Source organism: Chaetodon auriga, chromosome 9 (assembly GCF_051107435.1).
Source record: "Chaetodon auriga isolate fChaAug3 chromosome 9, fChaAug3.hap1, whole genome shotgun sequence".
Classification (NCBI taxonomy): Eukaryota; Metazoa; Chordata; class Actinopteri; order Chaetodontiformes; family Chaetodontidae; genus Chaetodon; species Chaetodon auriga.
Window position 1 is genome coordinate 23,727,652 of NC_135082.1, and position 19,934 is coordinate 23,747,585.

The 19,934-nt window shown below is 42.3% G+C and overlaps 1 protein-coding gene across 7 annotated transcripts in view; it reads left to right on the forward strand.

Moving 5' to 3' along the window:
- Positions 1 to 4,804: 4,804 nt before the first annotated feature.
- The window catches only part of rapgef2b (Rap guanine nucleotide exchange factor 2b), a 104,992-nt gene continuing 89,862 nt past the window's right edge, over positions 4,805 to 19,934 (forward strand). For all 7 annotated transcript variants that reach the window (XM_076739403.1, XM_076739404.1, XM_076739407.1 and 4 more), the window contains exon 1: positions 4,805 to 5,485. In XM_076739403.1, the coding sequence (XP_076595518.1) occupies positions 5,417 to 5,485 (69 nt within the window). In that variant the 5' untranslated portion in view covers positions 4,805 to 5,416. The remainder of the gene's footprint in view (positions 5,486 to 19,934) is intronic.

A 19,934-nucleotide genomic window follows, 5' to 3' on the forward strand; every position in this document is an offset into this window, starting at 1 on the left:
AGAAAATCATTATTCTGACTGTCTTTTCAAGCTCTGACCGCAGTGGCTTGTTGCTGACTTTCAGGGTCGAGTGCGACAGTGGAGCCGCCTGTGTCCCACGTGCTGCTGCTTCACACAACCATCGACCAAACTTTGATGCATGTTGCTCCTCTTGCACGAAGGATGCATTAATAGCTGCCAAAGCTGGGGCTGGTTACCTTGAATCGCTCTGACTCTGCTGCACTTGCATTTTAACATTTTGTTCGCTGCGTTTGTAATTAATGTGGGACATCATCAAATTCTCCTTGATTTTCTCCTTGTCGTGTTCCCTGGTCCATCAGACCGTATCGTTCTCTGGGCCTTGTCAGTACGTGCTGCATACAGTTCAAACATTTTCTGCCCGTGGAAGTCTTTTGTCTGCCCCATTAAGGATTTCTGTTCTCTCGAGTGCATGTGAGAAGGTCTCATTGTGTCCTGGGACAGAGGACACATACAGTACTCACCTACTGCTGTTTGCTGTCGTATTGTTAATGTTGCCTGACTGGATGTAGAAGTGACTGATTCCAGGAAACCAGTCATTTAACACCTCTGATAGACTGTGAGTCTAAGAACAAACCAGTTCAACAAATGAGCCCCTTTCTTAACCTCGATGACCAATTCGCACTCATGTGTCACATTTTCTTTGTCAAAACTTCCCAGACTGAGAACATCTTATCATTGCATATCAACACTTCCTTATTCCTTCTTCAAACCTGGCTGAAATGTCGACCGAGGTGTCACCCTGCCTCACATCTGCATGCTTGTCCATCTGTTCCCTGCTTGGCTTTAGCCTGTCACAGTATTTCATTGTGTGTCCCCGGTTTTATTTTGTCTCACTGTTTCACTGCTGGCATCACCGTCTTTGTCCACCTAACCATCTGATTTACTTTCTATTCTGTATTTTTAATGGTTTTCTAACAGGAACAACTGGCTGTTTGGCTAACACTCAGACAGTGACATAGATTAATGTGCACCACCTATAGAGTCCCATGAGGCTGGAATACTCATTAGAGACCAGAAAACAAGATTACTGGATAAATGAGAAATGTGGAAACATGCATAACAAATTAAAGGGATAAAAACACCATAAAATGTCTTAGCAAGTTGTTTGACTTTCACAAGACCACCGGAACAGCTTCGGTGCACCTTAGCTCAGGTTCTTCAAGTCTCTGGGACGCTACTGGACAGACGCACCAAAGGCTAAAGTACCATTGAAGACACAGGTCATATACAGTATGTGACCAGACAAAGCTAAGCAGAGCCACCACCTCCCATTCATTTTCTATCACATGGACTAAATATAACGTGCCATGGGAGGGAAATGGGGATCTCATGTTAACTAGTACATCTTGTTTATGCAGGACATGTAATGCAGTTGTTTGTGGACATTGTGTTATCTAAGAAAAATGTAAATAAGGTAGAAGATGACCCTTCCAGAGAGCTTAGGCCAGTGACAGTGTCCACATCTGTCTGGCTGATTTCTTGTGTACAGCTTGAGGCGGCGCGTGTTCCTGCAGAAGCGGAAGTGTTGCATTATGAATGGGGAAGCAGACAACCTGCGATGCTGTCACTCAACACTGTGCTAACCTGAGACGTCCTCACTTATCCATTTGACACAGCGCGCACACACACACACATGTAATGTGATTCTGAGGGATGGAAACCAAATACATTCAACGTGTCCAGCACGAGGGTTACAAATGCTGTCTTACTGTTTGTTCTGGAACCTGTGAGTCACTCTGTCCTCCAGCGCTGTCCGTAACTCAGTTTTCTGTGGAGAAGGAGGACTGAATTCAGTTAGATTTATCCCTGAAGGGCCACATTTTGAAATGCACACTGTCCTGGAAAAGCAGAGTGAAAATAAACATTCCTTCTTAAGAATGTGTGACGTTTTTCTAATCCACAGCGTGTAAAATCAATATTTGCGACAGCAAGAGTCAACACCATTTATCTAACAGAACCAGTATCCAACAAATTACACATCATAAGGAAAATTCTGATCCAGATCTGATAAATTGTCCATTCATTGCTGCTGTGCTACTCTTTATGTCTCTATACACTCATTTGCATGAGATACACATGGTGGATTTTAACTGTACCTTAATTTGCATATTGCTGAGCAGCGTCCTGCTGTTCAGCAGCTGGTTATACTGCCAGCCCCAGCCAACCTCCCCCACATAGCTCTGTCTGGGCACAGGAGGGGGGCCGTGTGGTGCAGCTCGCCACAAGTAACTGAGGTCACCTGTGGCCTCAGGTGATGAGGCGCCCACACCGATGTATCGGGGGAAATAATTTGATCTCGGCCTGTAGTCTCCAATTCCATCTGGGCCTTGTTAGAATCAGTGGATATGTGAGAAAAGGTGAAAAAATTAAATTAAATACAGAGTGAGATGAAGCTGAATCCTTCCCAGTGGGGGTTATTGTCAATGCTGTTGAGATTAACTCAACAGAGCTTAATGAAAATGAGACTTGGGATGGAGAAAAGAGAAATAGATTGCTTTTTCTGAAGGTGAAAAAATGGCTTTTAGCTTCAGGTGATTTGCTACAACTAATTATCTTTTGATATGAATTTACAGCAAAGCATCAGTATTTTTCAGCACATCCACTCTGGTGTTTTTCATTCAGTTACATAAAGGAAAAATAAATTGTTAATCCTCAGAAAATGTTGTGTGATATAATATTATAATACAGAGATAAACAACAACACAAAACTAGACAATGTGTTGGCATGTCACGCTCCAGGTTTAATGCCCTAATGCATACAGAAATAATACAGGCACACACAGCTACACGCTCAGTATGTCAGCTTACTTTTAGTCCTGGTGACAGTGCCATCATGTGTCCAATTACAGTCAGATTTACGAGGACACAGGACAGACAGTTTGCTTATAGAACTGTTAGATACTTTCCCACCAATTACCTATTTTGCTAGTGAGAACAATAAGAACATATAGTAGATACAACGTTAGAGACATTGCTTTAATTCATGTTGTGGACTTTTTAGAGCTATTTCCTAGAATTGCACTCAGTTGTACTCACACGCCACATAAACACATTGTCTCCATGCTTGTCCTACCTGTGAAGATCATCCTTTGTCCATGCTGCGGCTCTCCTGCAACTGCTTCACTTTTTTGCATCATTTTTCCACAGTTCTGTTTGGACTCGTTGCAGGTGAGCTACACCTATATAAGAGGCACCCCTGGGTGATAACTTGAGCCCGGCGGTCTGCTCTGTCCACGCAGTCATGCTTGGTTGTCCTGCTACCATTGGTTGTCATGGCCTCAGCGGTTGTGTCCCAGTTTTGTTGTGAAAACAAGGGACACTTCCTCTGTTGAAGCATGATCACTTCTCATCACTTTTATTGTAAGCACAGTGCTGAGGTAACAGTTTTTTAATGTGTTTCAAACAAAATAACAACTTCAACTGCACAACATTTATATTATTATTTTATATATTGCACTTATTATTCATACATATACCTGTATACTTATACTACGTGTACCGTTCACACCTCAAGGCTGCTGGAGTTGCACAATTTAGTTTAAGATACTGTCATTCATATGTTGTATCAAGCTTTTATAAATGCCACCTGTCTGATTTCTTATTTTATTTCTTCAATTCTAGATCTGTTTTCTTGCCTGTTAGCTGCTCTCTGTGATATTATAACATGTGCATTTTTCCTCGGGGATAAATAAAATATTATCAAAGCTTATGTTTTCTTAGATTTTGACACCCTGTACAGACACTGGCTGTGGAAGTCAGTCCCTGCAGGATCTTGTGGAGTTTCATAGAGGTTACTGCAGGCCAAAATAAAAGCATCCAAAAAAGGTCTGAAAAGGGATTGTGCATCCACAAGCAAATCCCTCAATCTGAAGATTCCTCCTGAATTCAGTACCACTTTAAAACTGATTCTCACAGTCTAGTGTTCCTATTGGAAACATTCTCAGTGTGTGATGCATAAGAATGAATTTCCATCTTATAATCCATATCATTCTCCATAGCTTGCTAATGCTACATGACGTTGATATTATTTTTATTTCATCCTGTCCTTGTAGCCGCCTACATTTGTAGTACCTGATTACGTCACAAGGTGGCCTCAAAGCATCACTTTGTCACATTGCACTCCTCCCTCCCTATTCCCACTTTTTTTTTTGTTAAATGGTCTCGCCCATGAGCCGCCCCTTGTGACTAAATCTCTGTCAAGTCAAACATTGATAGCAACAGTTATACAGGAAATCCAATGATTTTTGCCTTCAAAATAAGATAGTAAATTGCGATTACTTGAACAATTAAAAGCAAAAAAAAAGGGCACTGAATCAAAGACACTCTGGGGATTAAATATTAGAATAAGCTAAAAATAGATCTTTAAATCACTATGTTACGTCATAATGCGCCCTAAACTTGGGCACAGTTCGTTGTATTTCATTTAATCGATTGTATAATTCACATTCGTCCTTGGGGTTAATTAGATATGTTCGAGGTAATGCACAGCTGTATTTATCGCGTGTATTTTAAAAGACCCGCATATGCAATTGCATTACTCATGTAGGTGATTATTAATAGTCTATGGATATGTGCAGAGAAATTACATTTTCGGATTTGTCGAAGAAAACAACAATAACAACAACAATAATTTAATTTCCAGTGGACCCCTCTCTCGACATACAATTCCGTTTCCTCCATTGTCTCTTTTTATTAACGTGAAACGCGCGTCTCTCTTTGGAGCTTTATTTTGAAAACCCTCAAAGGAAGTGCAGCTGCCGGCTGTGGCTGACTTTATCCTGCTGTGTCAGTCACCATGGTGGCATACAACAGAGCAGAGCGGCGGCGGACCTACCCTCACTTTTAGACCCAGTAAAAATGTTAATATACTGAATTTTCTCAGTGACTGAACTCGGGTCTACCCCTCACAATGGACGCCAGGCTGCTGTCGACCGGATAACTGTTAGCCGTTAGCTTACTTTTTTGTTCGGTGGATCCTACATGGGGTTTCTTTTCGTCGCTAGCAAAATGCTGAAGAGACAAGGAATGGCTTTGATGAACGTTGCCTTGAATAAAGGGACATTTTTGACTGTAAGGAAATAACTCCGAGGGACAGTTTGAGCCGCGCGTTTGAAAGAAGTTTCCTCTCGGTGGGACTGGTGTTGGCAGCCGGTTTCGGCTCGGGCAACGGAAAGACAGACGCCCCGAGCAGACTGCCCCGCTCGGCTGTCTGGCTCCAGTCGTGGCCTGGCTCCGGGCACTCCCAGCGTATCCGCTAGCATCGGAGCACAGGCGACGAGAATAAAGCAAGACAGCAGGGGGACTTCTTTTGTTTATATCCGTGGAGCTGGATCATTTAAAAGCATTTTATTAGGATAAGAAATTCAATATCCTCCAGACGGCGTCTTCCAAAACAATGGCGTCTTATGTGGATAACAGCTTTCGGCAGGCTGTGATGATGAATCCGGCTGAAAGGACGCAACAGGTCAGGAGAAATAATTTATTATATGTGACTGCTAATTAAATCTGCATGTAAAAGTGGTGATTTCCTCTGTGTTTGACACTCACTTGCGACATCACAACGTTGCAGCACCAATTGCAACAGGGTGGCTGTGTTTCTGCAACTGTTGCCATTCAGCTTGTTCCAGTGTGAGTATGGCCGCATCCCGCTAAGCCCTCTATCAGCGGAGATAATCAAGGCTACTTAACAGAACAGCGGCCGGAGCCTCGGTGGGAATCTAACCCCCTTTGTGCCTCTTGTTTTTGCTTTGGGCACTTGTGAGAGTTTGCAAACGTGGTCTCGTGCAAAATAACGACTTTTGCATTGCTTATTCAGTTAATAAGGGTGGATGGATGAGTGTATGAGAGGTGCAAGATGGGGCTAATCCTGGAATAGCCAGTAGCTTTAAGTAGCCCATCAAAACACAAGTTATCCATCATCGTCTTTCTCTTTTATTTTCTCATTCTTGTGAGAGACAGTTTAAAGATCGTTGCCTCTGAGCTAGGCCAATTATTGATGTTCTTTTCCAAGTCTTTCTCTGGGATTTAGGGCTTCATTTGGGCATTAGTACTTGCTTAATAATGTTTTGCAGTTACTTTCTTTGCGGCCAAGTTTTATTGGATGGTTTCTATTCCTGGGAAGGACGAACATGGCAGCGTTTCATGTGCTGCAGTTGCAAAGATTAAAAGAGAAAAGTCACTACATAATGCTTTGATATTATTTGTTTTTAAACTCAGGGCTGTCTTTGTGCATTATCACCTCATCATCATCTGATCTATACCACCAGGTTTTCATGGGAAGTACTTGTTGTGTCGCTTCTGAACATGCAAAACCAGTACGCTGTGGTTATTACCCTTGAGCCACACACACACACACACACACACACACACACACACCCAAGCTGGCATGTCTTCAGATATTAGCAGTTAAGCCTCACAGATAAATCCAGTTTGGCTGTGAGGATGGTATAATTTCATTTTGGGCAGTGCTTTCACTGCAAATGGATGCTGCTCCAGCAAAGGCTTCACACACAATGGACAATCAATAGGCCACCACTTAAACCAGTGGGCTGCAGTTAGTGGCACAGCCGCCTGCCCATCTATCTGACATTGAGGAAACAATTATGGTGTCATTGACGGCCGGTTAGCTGCACTAGGCTCATGGTCTTTGCAGCTTTGTGCAGGGAGTGACAGATGCCTGATGGTTGTGGAAACAAAGCCACAGATGTAGAATTTGGTTGGCATCAGTGGCAGCAACGTTAATCTGAGACACAACTTAACATTGGTAGTTTATAGTTGGGCTCAACTAGTGATTGTTTTCAATATTGATTCATTTCTTGGTTAATTTAGTTAATTTTTTGTCCATGAAATGAAGGCAGGATTGTGAAATGGCTGAAACAATTCATCTTTTATCAAAGCAGCTTACAGTTAATTTTTAATTTAATGAATCCACAAATAGTTTCATATGTATTTCTCATCGCAGTGCCAGTCTTCATCTCAAATTGCCGTTTCATTCAGCTGCGGTTTCTGTTTTTTCTTTTATTTCCTGTGGACTCAGAGATCTCCCCTGAAGGAAATAGTTGCTGGTAGTTTTGATGATACACTCCTTTAAGTAATAACTGGAAATGGATTTTCAGTGTTTTCCAGTGTTGGTGTGAGTAGGTGATTTAAAGCTGGCTGTCTGTCATGCCTAACATAAGCTCTCTCTTCCTGCTAACCCACCTGAAAGAATCTAATTCAGCGTGGCTTTCAGTGTCATATCAACATCTGAATGCTGTTTCTGAAGCTTTCTGGAATATGCGAGGGTAGATTAAGCACTTGGAATTTCTGAGCTGGAAAATGGTCTGATTAAAAGATACCGAGGCTTGGACAAAATATGTCCTGCGAGGCGGTTCAGTTAAAAAATGTCCTGGTATGCGTATGGACCTTCAACACTCTGCAGCTATGGTTTGAACCCAAGCTGTGTGAGTATGCAAACATTTCAGGAGGTCTTTGAAATGCTGCAGAATGAACGGCGAGACCAACTAGGACAGTTTGAACGATGACTGCGTGACAATGTTTGAGTCAGAGATAAAAGTGCGATGTCCTGACAGGATGTAGAGGTCTTCAGAAACGCTGCATTCATGTCATTTTGCAGTTGCGTCACAGAGAAGTCTGTTTTTCACAGCTACAAAAGCCGAGACGAGGAAGCCCGTGATTATCCTGCAGAAAAGCAAGAAGACATGTTTATAATCGCTGTGAAGTCTTGTCGACATTAAGCTTCATGGTACTGAATATAGTGTGACTGTGTGGTTGTGCAGGTCTTCTCCTCTGTGGTTTTCAGTAGCAGCACCTTTCCCGGTGTTCTTTTCAAGTGTCCAGCGACTGCGGTGGCTGACGCAGTTTATCCTAATGGTTCTGGCAGGGTCTCTCTGTCAGGATTAGCTAACGGTTAGAGGGATCTGTCTCTATCGCTCAAGACTGACCACAGCGGGATTTAACCCTCTGCCTCGCCCTATTGTCACATGGCAGGTTAAATAACTGACCGCTTGACAGCTAGTGTTCACGCTGGCTTTGTCCGTGTCATTTGCTTGATTTTGGGCTGCAACTGGAAGTCCACCGCCGTCAAATTTCCAGTGTGCAAAGTAGACAGGAGGCGGTCTGATCGTCAGGAAAGCAAAGGGAGGAGGGTACTTTTTTTCTGTAAAGCACTGCTGCACATTTTTGCAGTTGTGATATGAATTAAGATAACATGACATGGCTATTTGATCTCTAATTTCTTTTTCCTGTCCAAATTTCAATAACGCATTGGGAATTACATCCCTTTGGATAAAACAGCATTTCTTGAACGTGCAGTGTGGTTCATGTCTTGCAGGGATGGGCACCCTCCAGTTATATGATGACTTTTTTAAAATTGAATCTTAATTGGGTTGCAGAGATGATGGATTTCATCATGTAGACTCAATCATCATTTTATCTTAAAAGAGCTTCTCCTCCGCTGTCGTCCCTTAGGGATGCATTTTTCCTCCCAGCGCAGATGTCTACAGGAGACCATAAGAGGACAGACACATTATCAGATTTGCAGACGACGCAGTGCCATCGAGCCTGCCTCAGCAGAGGGGTTTCTAGTACGGGCCTGTATTTAAGCACCACACAGTCATGCTGAGCAGACTTGTGTAAGGCTTGACAACAAACCACAAACTGTATGACAAAATACACTGCCATGAAATTATCTGGAAGAAATACCAAACATTGTGTTGATGTCATATCAGTTTTCTCGCCTCAGAGCATTATAAATAAAACACCTTGAATGTTGACTCTTTAGCAGCCAGATAAGCTGTTTTAACACATCTGTTTGGACCCTAATAATGGGCTCTAATAATAATTGTATTAATCATGAAGGAAGTTAGTATTGATTGCTTCACTAGAACACATGTTCCTTATCAAACACGAAGCCCAGGCTGTGTGTGTGAAGGCGTTTGTTTGTCAGGTCACTAGGTGGGAGTTGAGCTGTCTTTGGTTGTCCAATCTATGCATTGAACTCTGAGATCTTCTCATTAAGTTACAGATTAAAAAACACAAGTTTTAGTAGATGGAGACGCAGCAGTATTTTATACAGTGAGCTATTTGCACGCTGAGCTCTTCAGTCTTGTAACGATGGCTGCTGTGTGTGTTGAGAATTGCTTGTTTATGGTGTTCCATATTTTACTGTTGGCTGCAAAGTTAATCTCATTACTTTGTTTGGACCATGAAGGCATTGAACTGAACTCATTTGAAATGCATATTTTGATGCAGCATCCATCCCCATAATTTCTGACCGTCCAATCAGAAATTAATGAGTGAAATTGATTTCTTCAGCTGCATAGAAACAAAACAAAAACCTGCACACACACACACACACACACACACACACACACACACACACACTTGGTTCTTTGCAGTCACAGATGAATCCTTCTGCTTTAGCTGGGCTGTTAATCTGCAGCAAGTAGCTGGACTCAGGGCAGGCACAGTAAATGGTGAATAGACTTCATTTATGTTGCACTTTTTTAGTCTTACTGACCACTCAAAGCGCAAAGTGTACTCCACACACATTCACACACTGGTCATGCAAGGTCCCACCTGCTTATCAGGAGCAGCATTGGAGCAATTTGCAATTCAGTTTCTTGCCCAAGGACACTTCAGCACGTAGACGGCCGGGGCCAGGGATCAAACCCCGGCCCTCTGATCAGTGGATGACCGCTCTGCGTCCTGAGCCACAGCCGCCCCCGATCTCTCCTCTTGTTTAGCCAGGTGGCAAAGCTAAAGGCCACAAACAAGTCCTCTGCCATGGTGAGGCTGCTTCACAGCCTCATAGCTGGAGGGACAAGCTGCCTACTTTACATTGTTTCCACATATTCTGGAGAGATCAGTGCAGGCGTGCAGAGACTGAATGAGGAGGGAGGATCGGCTCCTTGCACGTATAGTGGATATTCTTGACCTTGGTGACTTGTAGTGGGCTAAATAACTCTTAATTTCTAGGCTATTAGCTGGTCATTACTCAAACCTTAGATACAAACAGCGGGGACCTTAATAGTCCACCTGAAATAACAAATAACCTTTTGTCTGGAGAACAACCAAGGCGTGATAGAAGAGCACGGAGAACAGAAATGAAAGGGTCAAGAACAACAGACTGAGTAAAGAGCCCTTTGTTTTTTAAATCATTTGAAGGAAAACAGTATTTACTTTCAAATGAAGGCGAAACTGAGCCATTTATTAGCTCAGACCTGCCATTTACCCCACAGCAAAGACGTCGTAGCTTATAAATGGCACAGAGCTGTTTGCTTAATGCACTCAGCCATATGATTTAAAAGAAGTAACTGTCTGGTTTATACATGAATGTGCACACTTTACACAGACAGTAGAATAACAGCCTGCTGACAGTGAATTTAGTCAAAAGATATTCACTCGTCGAGGTGCTATTGTAGTCATTTCAGCCTTAACTTTACAGCCCTATTAAATCAAAGTATATGTAACTATAAACCTGCAGAGGAAGTAGTTGCTACAGGTTGTAAAATGACTGATGAGCACAAAGCTGGCCTGTCTCTCAGTATCCTGCCTGCAACAAGCAGCAGGAAGAGGAAAAGCGTCAAGGATGCTTTTTGAACTGAAGCCGGAAGAATAGTTTGACACCCGAACCTCTTTCCCCTCGAAGCTGTTTTTATTTTCTGACGCTGGGTGTTGTTTTGTGACTGCCTTCCTATTTTTGTCAGGACGTCAGAAGCATGTGAACATCTATTTAAAAACCACTCCAGATTGCTGGCTCAAAAAGTAGGATGGACTTATGTTGCACGCTTTTCTGCTGGAGGCACCATACAATGTTGTAATTTTCCCAGGCAGCACAGGGTTTTCTGACTCTCCAGAACTCCCATCCATTCTGTAAATTTAGGCATTGCTCGCCATGGCGTTTTACTTGTGCTCGGCTGCGCTAACCCTGTGGAAGCAAAGTGATGTCACATGTTATTCTTGTGTTGAAAGTGGAGGCTGAATGTAGGCTGAAGTGGTTACACACAGCGCGGTCACAGTGACGTATTCCTCCCAGTTTAAATACAGGGGATGATTTCAGGAAGGGAAGAAAGAAACAAACGCACCAACGCACGATACCCACATGGAAGACCAGCACAGCCTCTGATTGGCTCGTTTGAACCATGCTTTTAAATCCACGTCAGCCTTTTTTCATGTTATCATGATGGCAATAAAGAATAGGACTGCCTACGGGTCAGTGGACCCATAAAAGGTATTGATTATTGTATTAAAAGTATTGATTCTTCAGTGTTATGGCTGTACAGGCAGCATCTGATGAAAAGGTTGAATCTTAAATCATAAACATAGCCGCTTTACTGCAGGAATATGGCATTTATGGCTGTTTTACTGTTTAATTGTACAGTTTTACAGTTTAATTGTGCAGATAAAAGTCTGATATCATCGGCTGACTCAAAGCCAGAAAACATGCATTCCAGAAACTGTTCTTACTGGAATACACCAGGATATTTGTTTAGCCCTGTGCGCCTGTTACTCCCTGAAATCTAATAAAGAAAAGACCAATTGGGTATAGTTTATGTTTAAACGCACCACTGAGACTGAAGTAAGTCAAACGCACAGTGGCTCTCGCCCTGTGAAGCATGATTTAATACTAGTGGAGCACAAAACCAAGCCGAAGCTCTTTAATGTTGGCTAACATTTCTGCTTGTTGTACTGATCCCTCTTTACTGATGACTAAGGTAGGTGGATATTTGAATTAACATCTTCATCATCAAGTTTAGTCTTTTCAGTACAGGGCGCTGGAAATCTGCAAAGATGCGTGTGGCTGCTGGTCTGTTGAGGCTAATGAGAAACTGAGAGGTTTGTCTGGGTGCAGCAGATTCCTCCCCGTGTGATCTTTGAGCTGTGCTGTACAGTGTTTGGACTGCAACTAATTCTTATTGTCCTTCTTGATTAATCTCAGGCATTTTCGCTATTAATCAATTTTTGTCCATGAAATATGGAAAGCACTGCAGTTTCAGTTTCTCAAAGCCCAAGTTGACATACCCAGATAGCTTGCTTTCAACATTCAAAACCCAAAAGTATTGAGTTTAATGTCATAGAAGCAGAAAACCAACAAATATTGACATTCTAAGAAGCTGCAACCAGAAAAATTTAGTCATTCTTTCTTAAGAAAAAGACAGAATCAATCATCAAAATGGTTGCAGTTATTTTCTGTATGGAATATAAAAGATGCACTACAAAACAGCAGAAGATTTTTCACAGAGTTCGAGGCGGATACTTCCCCAGGAGCTGCATATTGGAAAAAAAACGCTCATTTTGCCAAGTTTGCAAAAGTATCCTTGATATCCTTCAGCAGAATCACAGCAGAGTTCCTCTTTAAACAATAGAAGGTGAAAGGAAGTTAAAGTAACACATCTCCAAAGGCTTTATCGGCAGACCCCATGCTGGCTTCTCAGTTGCTTACTCTGCCTCTCTCTGCTGTCGCTGCTTTCTTATTCTGATCTTGAATATCGAGGCCTCATTCCAGGCCATGTCATTCATAAACTGGTTGCTTTGATGCTCCGGGTTGAACCTCTCCATTACAAAAACTTTGGATCTTGTTTTGCTTGCATTTCTGGAGTGCACAGCAAACGCTCCAGCTTCTATTCTAGGTGTTTATCTGATTGGACGTGTCAGTGATCGTGTGCGGTCCTGAGGTTGCGCGGCCGCCAGTCTCTCATTGTGTCAGATGGACCAGGATGGTTCCCCTCAGGGTCACGCTGTACATATGTTGCCGTGTTGCATGTTTCAGTTTCTAATGTTCGCATTCCTTGAGATATTTTTAAAACAAAGAAAAACAGCTCTGGACTTGAGGTTCCAGAAATTCCATCGGCCTTCACAGCAGAAGGCAGTAGACCTCATGGCACGGAGCGACCACAGTCTTTACATAACTTAGCCCGAGACCCACTTGGCTGCTTGGAGAGATTAAAGAATAAACCACTCCTGACGTGCAATATTTACACGACTGCTATTGAATTACGCTATTTGCTGTGGTTGTTATTAAGAGCTTCGTTCCTTTTGGAAATTCCAGCATTTGGAAAAAGTGACACCTACAGTACAGAAAAGGCTGACAGCCTAAGTGAAACAAATATTATGTGCTTTTTAAAGTTCAATAGGCAAACCCTAAATCAGACCACGTCTCTCTAACACACTGACACTGAACTGAAGCCAAACATATGTGTTTTTCTTAATCTGTCATGTCACTGATGTAAACATCTCCCAGACTTGGAGTGAGTTGGCATGCTAGCCTCGTTCCCACACAGAACATGCTCACTCTGGTGTATAATCTGCTGTATAATCCTCCTCTTGGTGAACTGCTCAGACATGAAGTAGATCAGATGGAGAGCTGATTAATTTGTGTGATTAGAGATCTCTAAATCCCAGTATGTGGGTTCACATGCAGCTAATACTTGTTTACAGTATTCGTAACAATGGCACTTAAAGATGGGTGCTGTTATATGAACGGGGTCAAGATCAGGGCAACGATTTGTCATGGCTACTTATAAACAAAATTGTAAGATACTGTTTAATTAAGTCTATTTGGCAGTACACAGTATCAGTGTAGTCTAGGAAGTACTACTACTGTGGAAGCACGGCCGGGTTCATTAGCAGTATGGCTCTGTGTATCTGTCCACCTGCAGCAACTAGAGCCAGTTTCATCTATGATGTTCCTCAAGTGGATTACTCACCTGCTTAAGTTAAATCATTCAAATATTCATCAGCGAGCCAATGGTAACCTTCACAGCACTGAAAGTACTCTGAAATCTTTTGCTTTTCAGTCGCTGCTCCAGCTTCATGCGAGGGCGAGGGACAATCCATTAAACATATGGGGGATTTCTTTTGTGTGTTTCTAATTGTTATTAATTTTTCAAGGCTTGAGCTCTTGTGATATCTGCAGATAATGTTCAATTGAATATATAATACACAGAAGCATAAACAGGCAGTAAACCTGCAAACCACAGGGATATGTCTCTTTTTCACTGCAGTAAAGAAAAATCCATCCAGATTATAAATAGGATGTGAAGCTTAACAGCTCCCAGTTCCCATAATCCATTGTTCGGCCACCTTTGACATCTCACAATCAAAATTTCATAGCTTTCTGCAAGCTCTGCGCAAGAAGCAATCCAAGCCAATCCAAGCCAATCAGATTGAAACAACAAAGTTAATCCCCGTCCAACAGCCAATTGTGTCTGCATGCAACGGCAATGCAACCCCTTCCACTGTGAACAAAGACGGACTGTAGTAGCGTTTTCAGTGACATCACTCAGCCTCTGACCTGATGACTGATTTTGCATTGTTTGGTGAACACCTTCCAGTCACTGTCGAGCTCTACCGTTGAGTCATAACACTGTTTGCTGAATGCGCCTTTGATCCTGATGCGGCCTGTCAAGCCTCATGCAAACTGTGGTTTATTAACAGCTGTGCTGGTGGTAGGCAGGTAATTACTTGCCATGTGAGTTAAAAGAGGTGATTCATTACAACGCTAGTATGAGCAGAAACAGCTGTCTTTGCTAATGGATGCTTTTGTCAAAAGTGAAAAGTGCTGGAGCAGCAGTCCTTGAGTTCTGCCAGTGGGAACATGAGGCATAGTGGACAGCTTCAACAGAAGGCAAAAAAGGGAAAACAGCCCTGCACAGCCTGAAAAGAGAGCAGTGAGGAGAGGAGGGAAAAAGCCTCACACGACATTGTTTTCCCCATTTCCAAATCCGTGATTAGGAATACTGTTGTTCCACTTCCTGTGTGCAGTGGAGCAGATTGGTGTACAATATCTGTCCTGTTGAAACCTTATCTTTGTAATTGGTCCCTGAGGGTTTGTCTAACCTGTGGCTGGTCACGTTTCCAACTCTGCAGCACTCTGCCCCTCCGTCGCCCATCAGGGAAAATGCCCGTTCATTACCAAGGCCTCGACGTAATCTGATTCTCGCTGGAATGTTTGACAGTTTCTCCCAGCTTCCTGCTTTTGGGAAGAAGGGGATAATTATCTTAGCTTGCCCGAACCGAATCGCCGATTACATTCTCTCTCTAACGGAGTGCAGATCGCTTTGGTGCCAGTCTGAGATTATCAGGGCACTCTCTCCTACTCTTAAACCACAGAGCTCGTGTGTGCCCAGATTTTTTAGGATCCTACCTCTGGGGCAAGTTTGTGGAAACAGATTTATTGCTGTGATGCAACATTCCCCTTTCAGCCCAGTTGACATTGACTCACTCTGGTGACATTGGGGTATGCTTTTCTCTTCCCATTGCAGCAGTAGTTTTTCAATAAATACTGTGATGTCAGTTATAGCCCAGCCTTATTTATTAAAAGACATTAGTTCGTCGGCGCCTCAGTCCTTGACCGGGCTAATTGACACTTGCCTCGGTTGACCTCAAACAGCCATCCTCTGCCAGACGTTTTCCCATATGGCCATATATTTCCTTCACACTTAAACCATTCCTGCTGTGAGCAAATCCTTTTCATTAATCATTCTTGCCACGATTAGCATGCAGATCTCCTTATGTGTTATGCAGCCTTGGCGGAGAAAAGACCAAGTATCAAAAATAGGGTTACATAATGCCACATTAGCAGGTCTTCAGAGAGGCTAATGCCCGTGCAATCTTCTTATATTTGCTTATTTGTGATTGAGTAATGCGGCTAGCTCCTTTGTTCTATTTGTAAGCAAACATTCACAGAATAGGCTGCACACCAAAACCTATTATTGAGAAAAAGGGCCTTAGTCTGAACTGTACAACACAATACAGTGAGCAGGGATCAATCACACTAACAAAGGAGCCTTGCAGCGTCAGTCAGAATCACAGAGTCCCGATGGCCCTGCCAGTTTATTTACTGTGAAACTTCCCTCCCTTGAGTGCATTTACGCAATTGCGCCCTACATATTGTTAATGGGATTTTGTGTCAAGAGTGAGTAGTTGTACAGGCTTGCTCATCACCGCCGATCACTCAGACACTGCTGCATGCGTGTGATGTGAAAGCATGATGAGAAATTATTCAAGGACAGAGAGCAGTGTTTGATGCTGGGTAGATATTTGGAGTAGCGTCAGTGGAAATGAATCCATTATAACTGACAAAAGTAGTTGCTAAATTCGCATCTTTCTAACATTAACCACAGCAATTTGACAGTGATTTCTTGAGATTATAGAACAGAAGCTGAAACCGTTTAATTTTAGGTGACGGGTATTAGATTTTTTACTTTTATAATTTAGCAGACTCTGATTTGGCAATACAGTATGGCTGTTTTAGAGTATTGCTGCCTCTATATCTGTAAAAGCAACATTTTTAATGCTTAGAAAAGGACTCTAATTTAAATCCCTCTTATTGACAACATAAATACAGTATGCAGTCATACGTAGAAAGAAGAATAATGCCACTTACACCTCGTAAAACAAACATGAGAGTCACAGTGAAACAGGATCAATAGCTTTTACTGTTCCTGGTATAATAGCTCATTTATGGAATATCACAAGTGATCCTGACAGAACTAACAAATCTGAAAGATGGACGCGATTGAACAAATTGCAGCAGTTGTTGAGCAGTTGACTTACTGCCACGATAAGGGTGATTTAAAAGACGACTTTGCAGCTGTGACCGCGTCCATTGTGCCATGTTCTGGACTATACTTATATTCTACTTGCTGTTATGCTGGCTTCATGTGGCTCACACTGGGATGGAGTTCTCATGTGATGGTTTTGTCAACTTGTGTAGGTCTGACTGCCTGCGGCTATGTTATTATTGGGCTAAATGAAGACTGTATATGATTATAATTGGGGGGAAAGATGCAGGCCAATCATGCATGCTTCCCTACAGTCTCGTATGCTTTGAATCCACCAGCAAGTGTGGTGCGGACCCAACACAATGACTCCTTGTTACAACCAGCTTCTGCTTGTCAAAAACAGTTAAAATCACACCAATTATTTTGTCGCCACACTGGGAATGGCTCTTTTAGCTAAGTTGTACCAACTGCACTTGTACACATGCCAAGCAGACTTAAACAAAGACTTGTATTATAGGCCAGTACACCATGACTTACAATTAATTTTATGCAAGTGTTGATTAAAAAGATGGTAAATGCAGTAACAAAACTAGTACAGACGTAGATTTCACTGAATAGATTCATTCCATACATTAGAGATTTTAAATCCGATTTTTTTTCGACATCTGTGCTCAGACAGGATTTTATTGAAAAAATATACAGTGCAATAAAAATGCATACCATTGCTTGTCCATGAAAACCAGAAATTACAAAACGTCCAGCTTTTTGTGGCCGAAGTGAAGCATTCCCTGTTTGCAGCTTTATGATAATGTAATTGTTCGAAAATAAATGGATTTTAAATGGTTTATTTATCTGAAAAATTCAAAATCACGATGTGTTTGCCACAAAGCAAAATGAAAACAATAAATAGCAATTAACTGAACTAAACTAGATCAAATCGAATAAGATCCTAAGAAAATGAAACGAAACAGAAAAAGATAAGATCTACCGTATTTCTTCCTTTTACTTTGAGTAGCTTAAGTGATGCCAAGGAAAGGGAAAACTTTAACTTGTGACCAAAGTCCTGAAAGATCACAATGGGCCGCCATGTTTCTTTTGTAAAACATCCTCAGGATATAGCCTGAAATCCCCATCCGTCTGGAGCTGAGGCCTATTTTAGTCTGAGTGAAGTGAAAGGCTTTGGGTGGGATCATAAGGCGACTCTGTAAACAGGAAACTTCCATTCAAGACTAGGCGAGCTGTGCGCACCAAAGCGATGAAGAAGCTAAACAAAAGGAAACCGTGATCAGTTACTGAGCAGTGCGTCTTTCAAATCATGAGCAGGCCTTTGAGAATCGACACTTTCATTACCACAAACTCCTCAAACAGACATTAATGCATGGTGCAAGACTGCATGAGGCACAGTTGGCTTTATGCTCTTAAGTGTCTCTCACAGCTCCTTTATCTCTTTGTAGCTGTTGTGACCTTAACTGGCAGCTCACATTAACCAAAGTGTTTTCTGTCACTGGCTTTTGAAAACAACACCGGCTCTGTTGGCTGGAAGCTTTACGGTGTGACAGTCACAGCCTTTGAGATAAAAAAAGGTGAGGAGTCACACCTTCCACAGGCAGGCGCTAGACCCCGCTCCATTGTGATGGCAAACCATGAAAGAGCATAGATGACAATGTTGTCTAGTTACTAACAAAGGCGCAGCGCTGCTGGCTCGTTCCCAGCTCTGAGGGAACATGCTGTTCATGCGCTGATAGTCCTGCAGCCCAGAGACCCTCTGGAAACACTCCAAACATGAGACCACTGGCACTGCCAAGGCTGCATTTAGAACTAATTTAGGAAATCAGTGCGCCAGATTGCCAAATTGAAAACAGTAAGTCGGATTTGTTGAAGTAATGCATTTACGTTCAGTATCATGCCTGCACATGTCTTCATGTGGCAAATTATGTCTCTCATAGATTTTGGTGGATTTGTTTTGAGCTGCTGTCTCGCTTTTCTGTTAAATCTGTCATTTTTGCACCAGGTAGTGCACATGTCTATTACAGACACTTACAGCACGTGCAGTGCAGTTTAATATAAAGGACTTTCAGTAATGTGTTGGCAGTGTTTATTAACCCATGTGTAAGTGAAGATGTCTGTTTTCTTACGCTGTGGTTTCTTGTGTTTTGGCGAGCTGAAAACAAATTCCCACCCTGGTGGACAATAAAGATCTATTCTGTTCAATGCCCCTTTCTTGTGTTATAAAATGGGATCGCAGGGCCTTCTGGTACAAAGATACAGACAAAATCAGAGTAACAATAAGGGGGAAAACTCAAAAAGCCTGATTTAAAATAATAGATCAATACACAAACTATATGTTTCAGCTGAGACAACATCAGCACTTAATATTATTCGAATTAAAGAAGCACATACTAACACACATCCTTATACTCTGCCCAAAATCAGATTTTACATGTGATTTCCTCCGAAAAACAAACTCCAGTGTCTCTGTGGTGACCCGTTCGTGTTTGTGGCGTTGGGGCCATGAAAGAGAAATCTGGCTCGCCTGAAAGCGGCTCTCGTAGTGAAAAGAGCTTCTTGTTCCCTAGCAACCAGTAGCCGGAGTAGCGCTGTAATGCTGGTTTTACTTTATGCAGAAGGCCGAAGGAGAAAGCAGCAGAGATTTAAAAGATTGATTATTGAATTTCATAAATATTTCAACGGGATTAATCGCTCTACAGTCTGCGAAACAGACCAGATGGATGCAAAGTATTGAACGCAGACGGAGTTGGGAATCCGTGTTATTTTTCTCCCAGTGTGGAGCTCTGGGGGATTTCATTAGTAACTCTCCTGCAGCCTTTGGCTTCTATTTGTGTCAAGTTAATTGGACAGAAGAAAGTGGGGGAAGCTGGAACCAAGCATTTTTGGATCATTTAGGCCACCAAGCAAGCCATTTGCCCCGAGAAGATTAAAGCACGTCGCCGTCCTATTTTATCCACCCCAGCCCTTTCTCCTTGTTTTCCCTTTGAGCTCTCATGAATTGATCTTTATATGATGTTGCGTAACTTTGTGATGATTGCACTGCACCTCTTTGAGGCCTTTGTTTGAACGAGATGGAGCGGGTTTCATTTGGCCGGACAGTTGGCTTTGTTCCCGGGTACAGACCTGCTACAATGAGGTTCAATGACAGAGCTGAGAGATCTCTTTGTGTCCAGTATTGGTCAGAGTCCACCGTTGAGTCTACATTGAGCCATTGTTGTGGTTAAGGCTGCATGTTTGTGGTTAAAATAAGCATGGTTTTGTTTACCCATTTATGCATCATTTTTTATCAGAATTTCTTATTAAAATAAACCAAATCAAGATTGCTGATTCAGTTTTTGAAAGTGTTTATGCAGAAGATGACATGCGTTCAATGTGGGCTGAAACCAACATTTATTT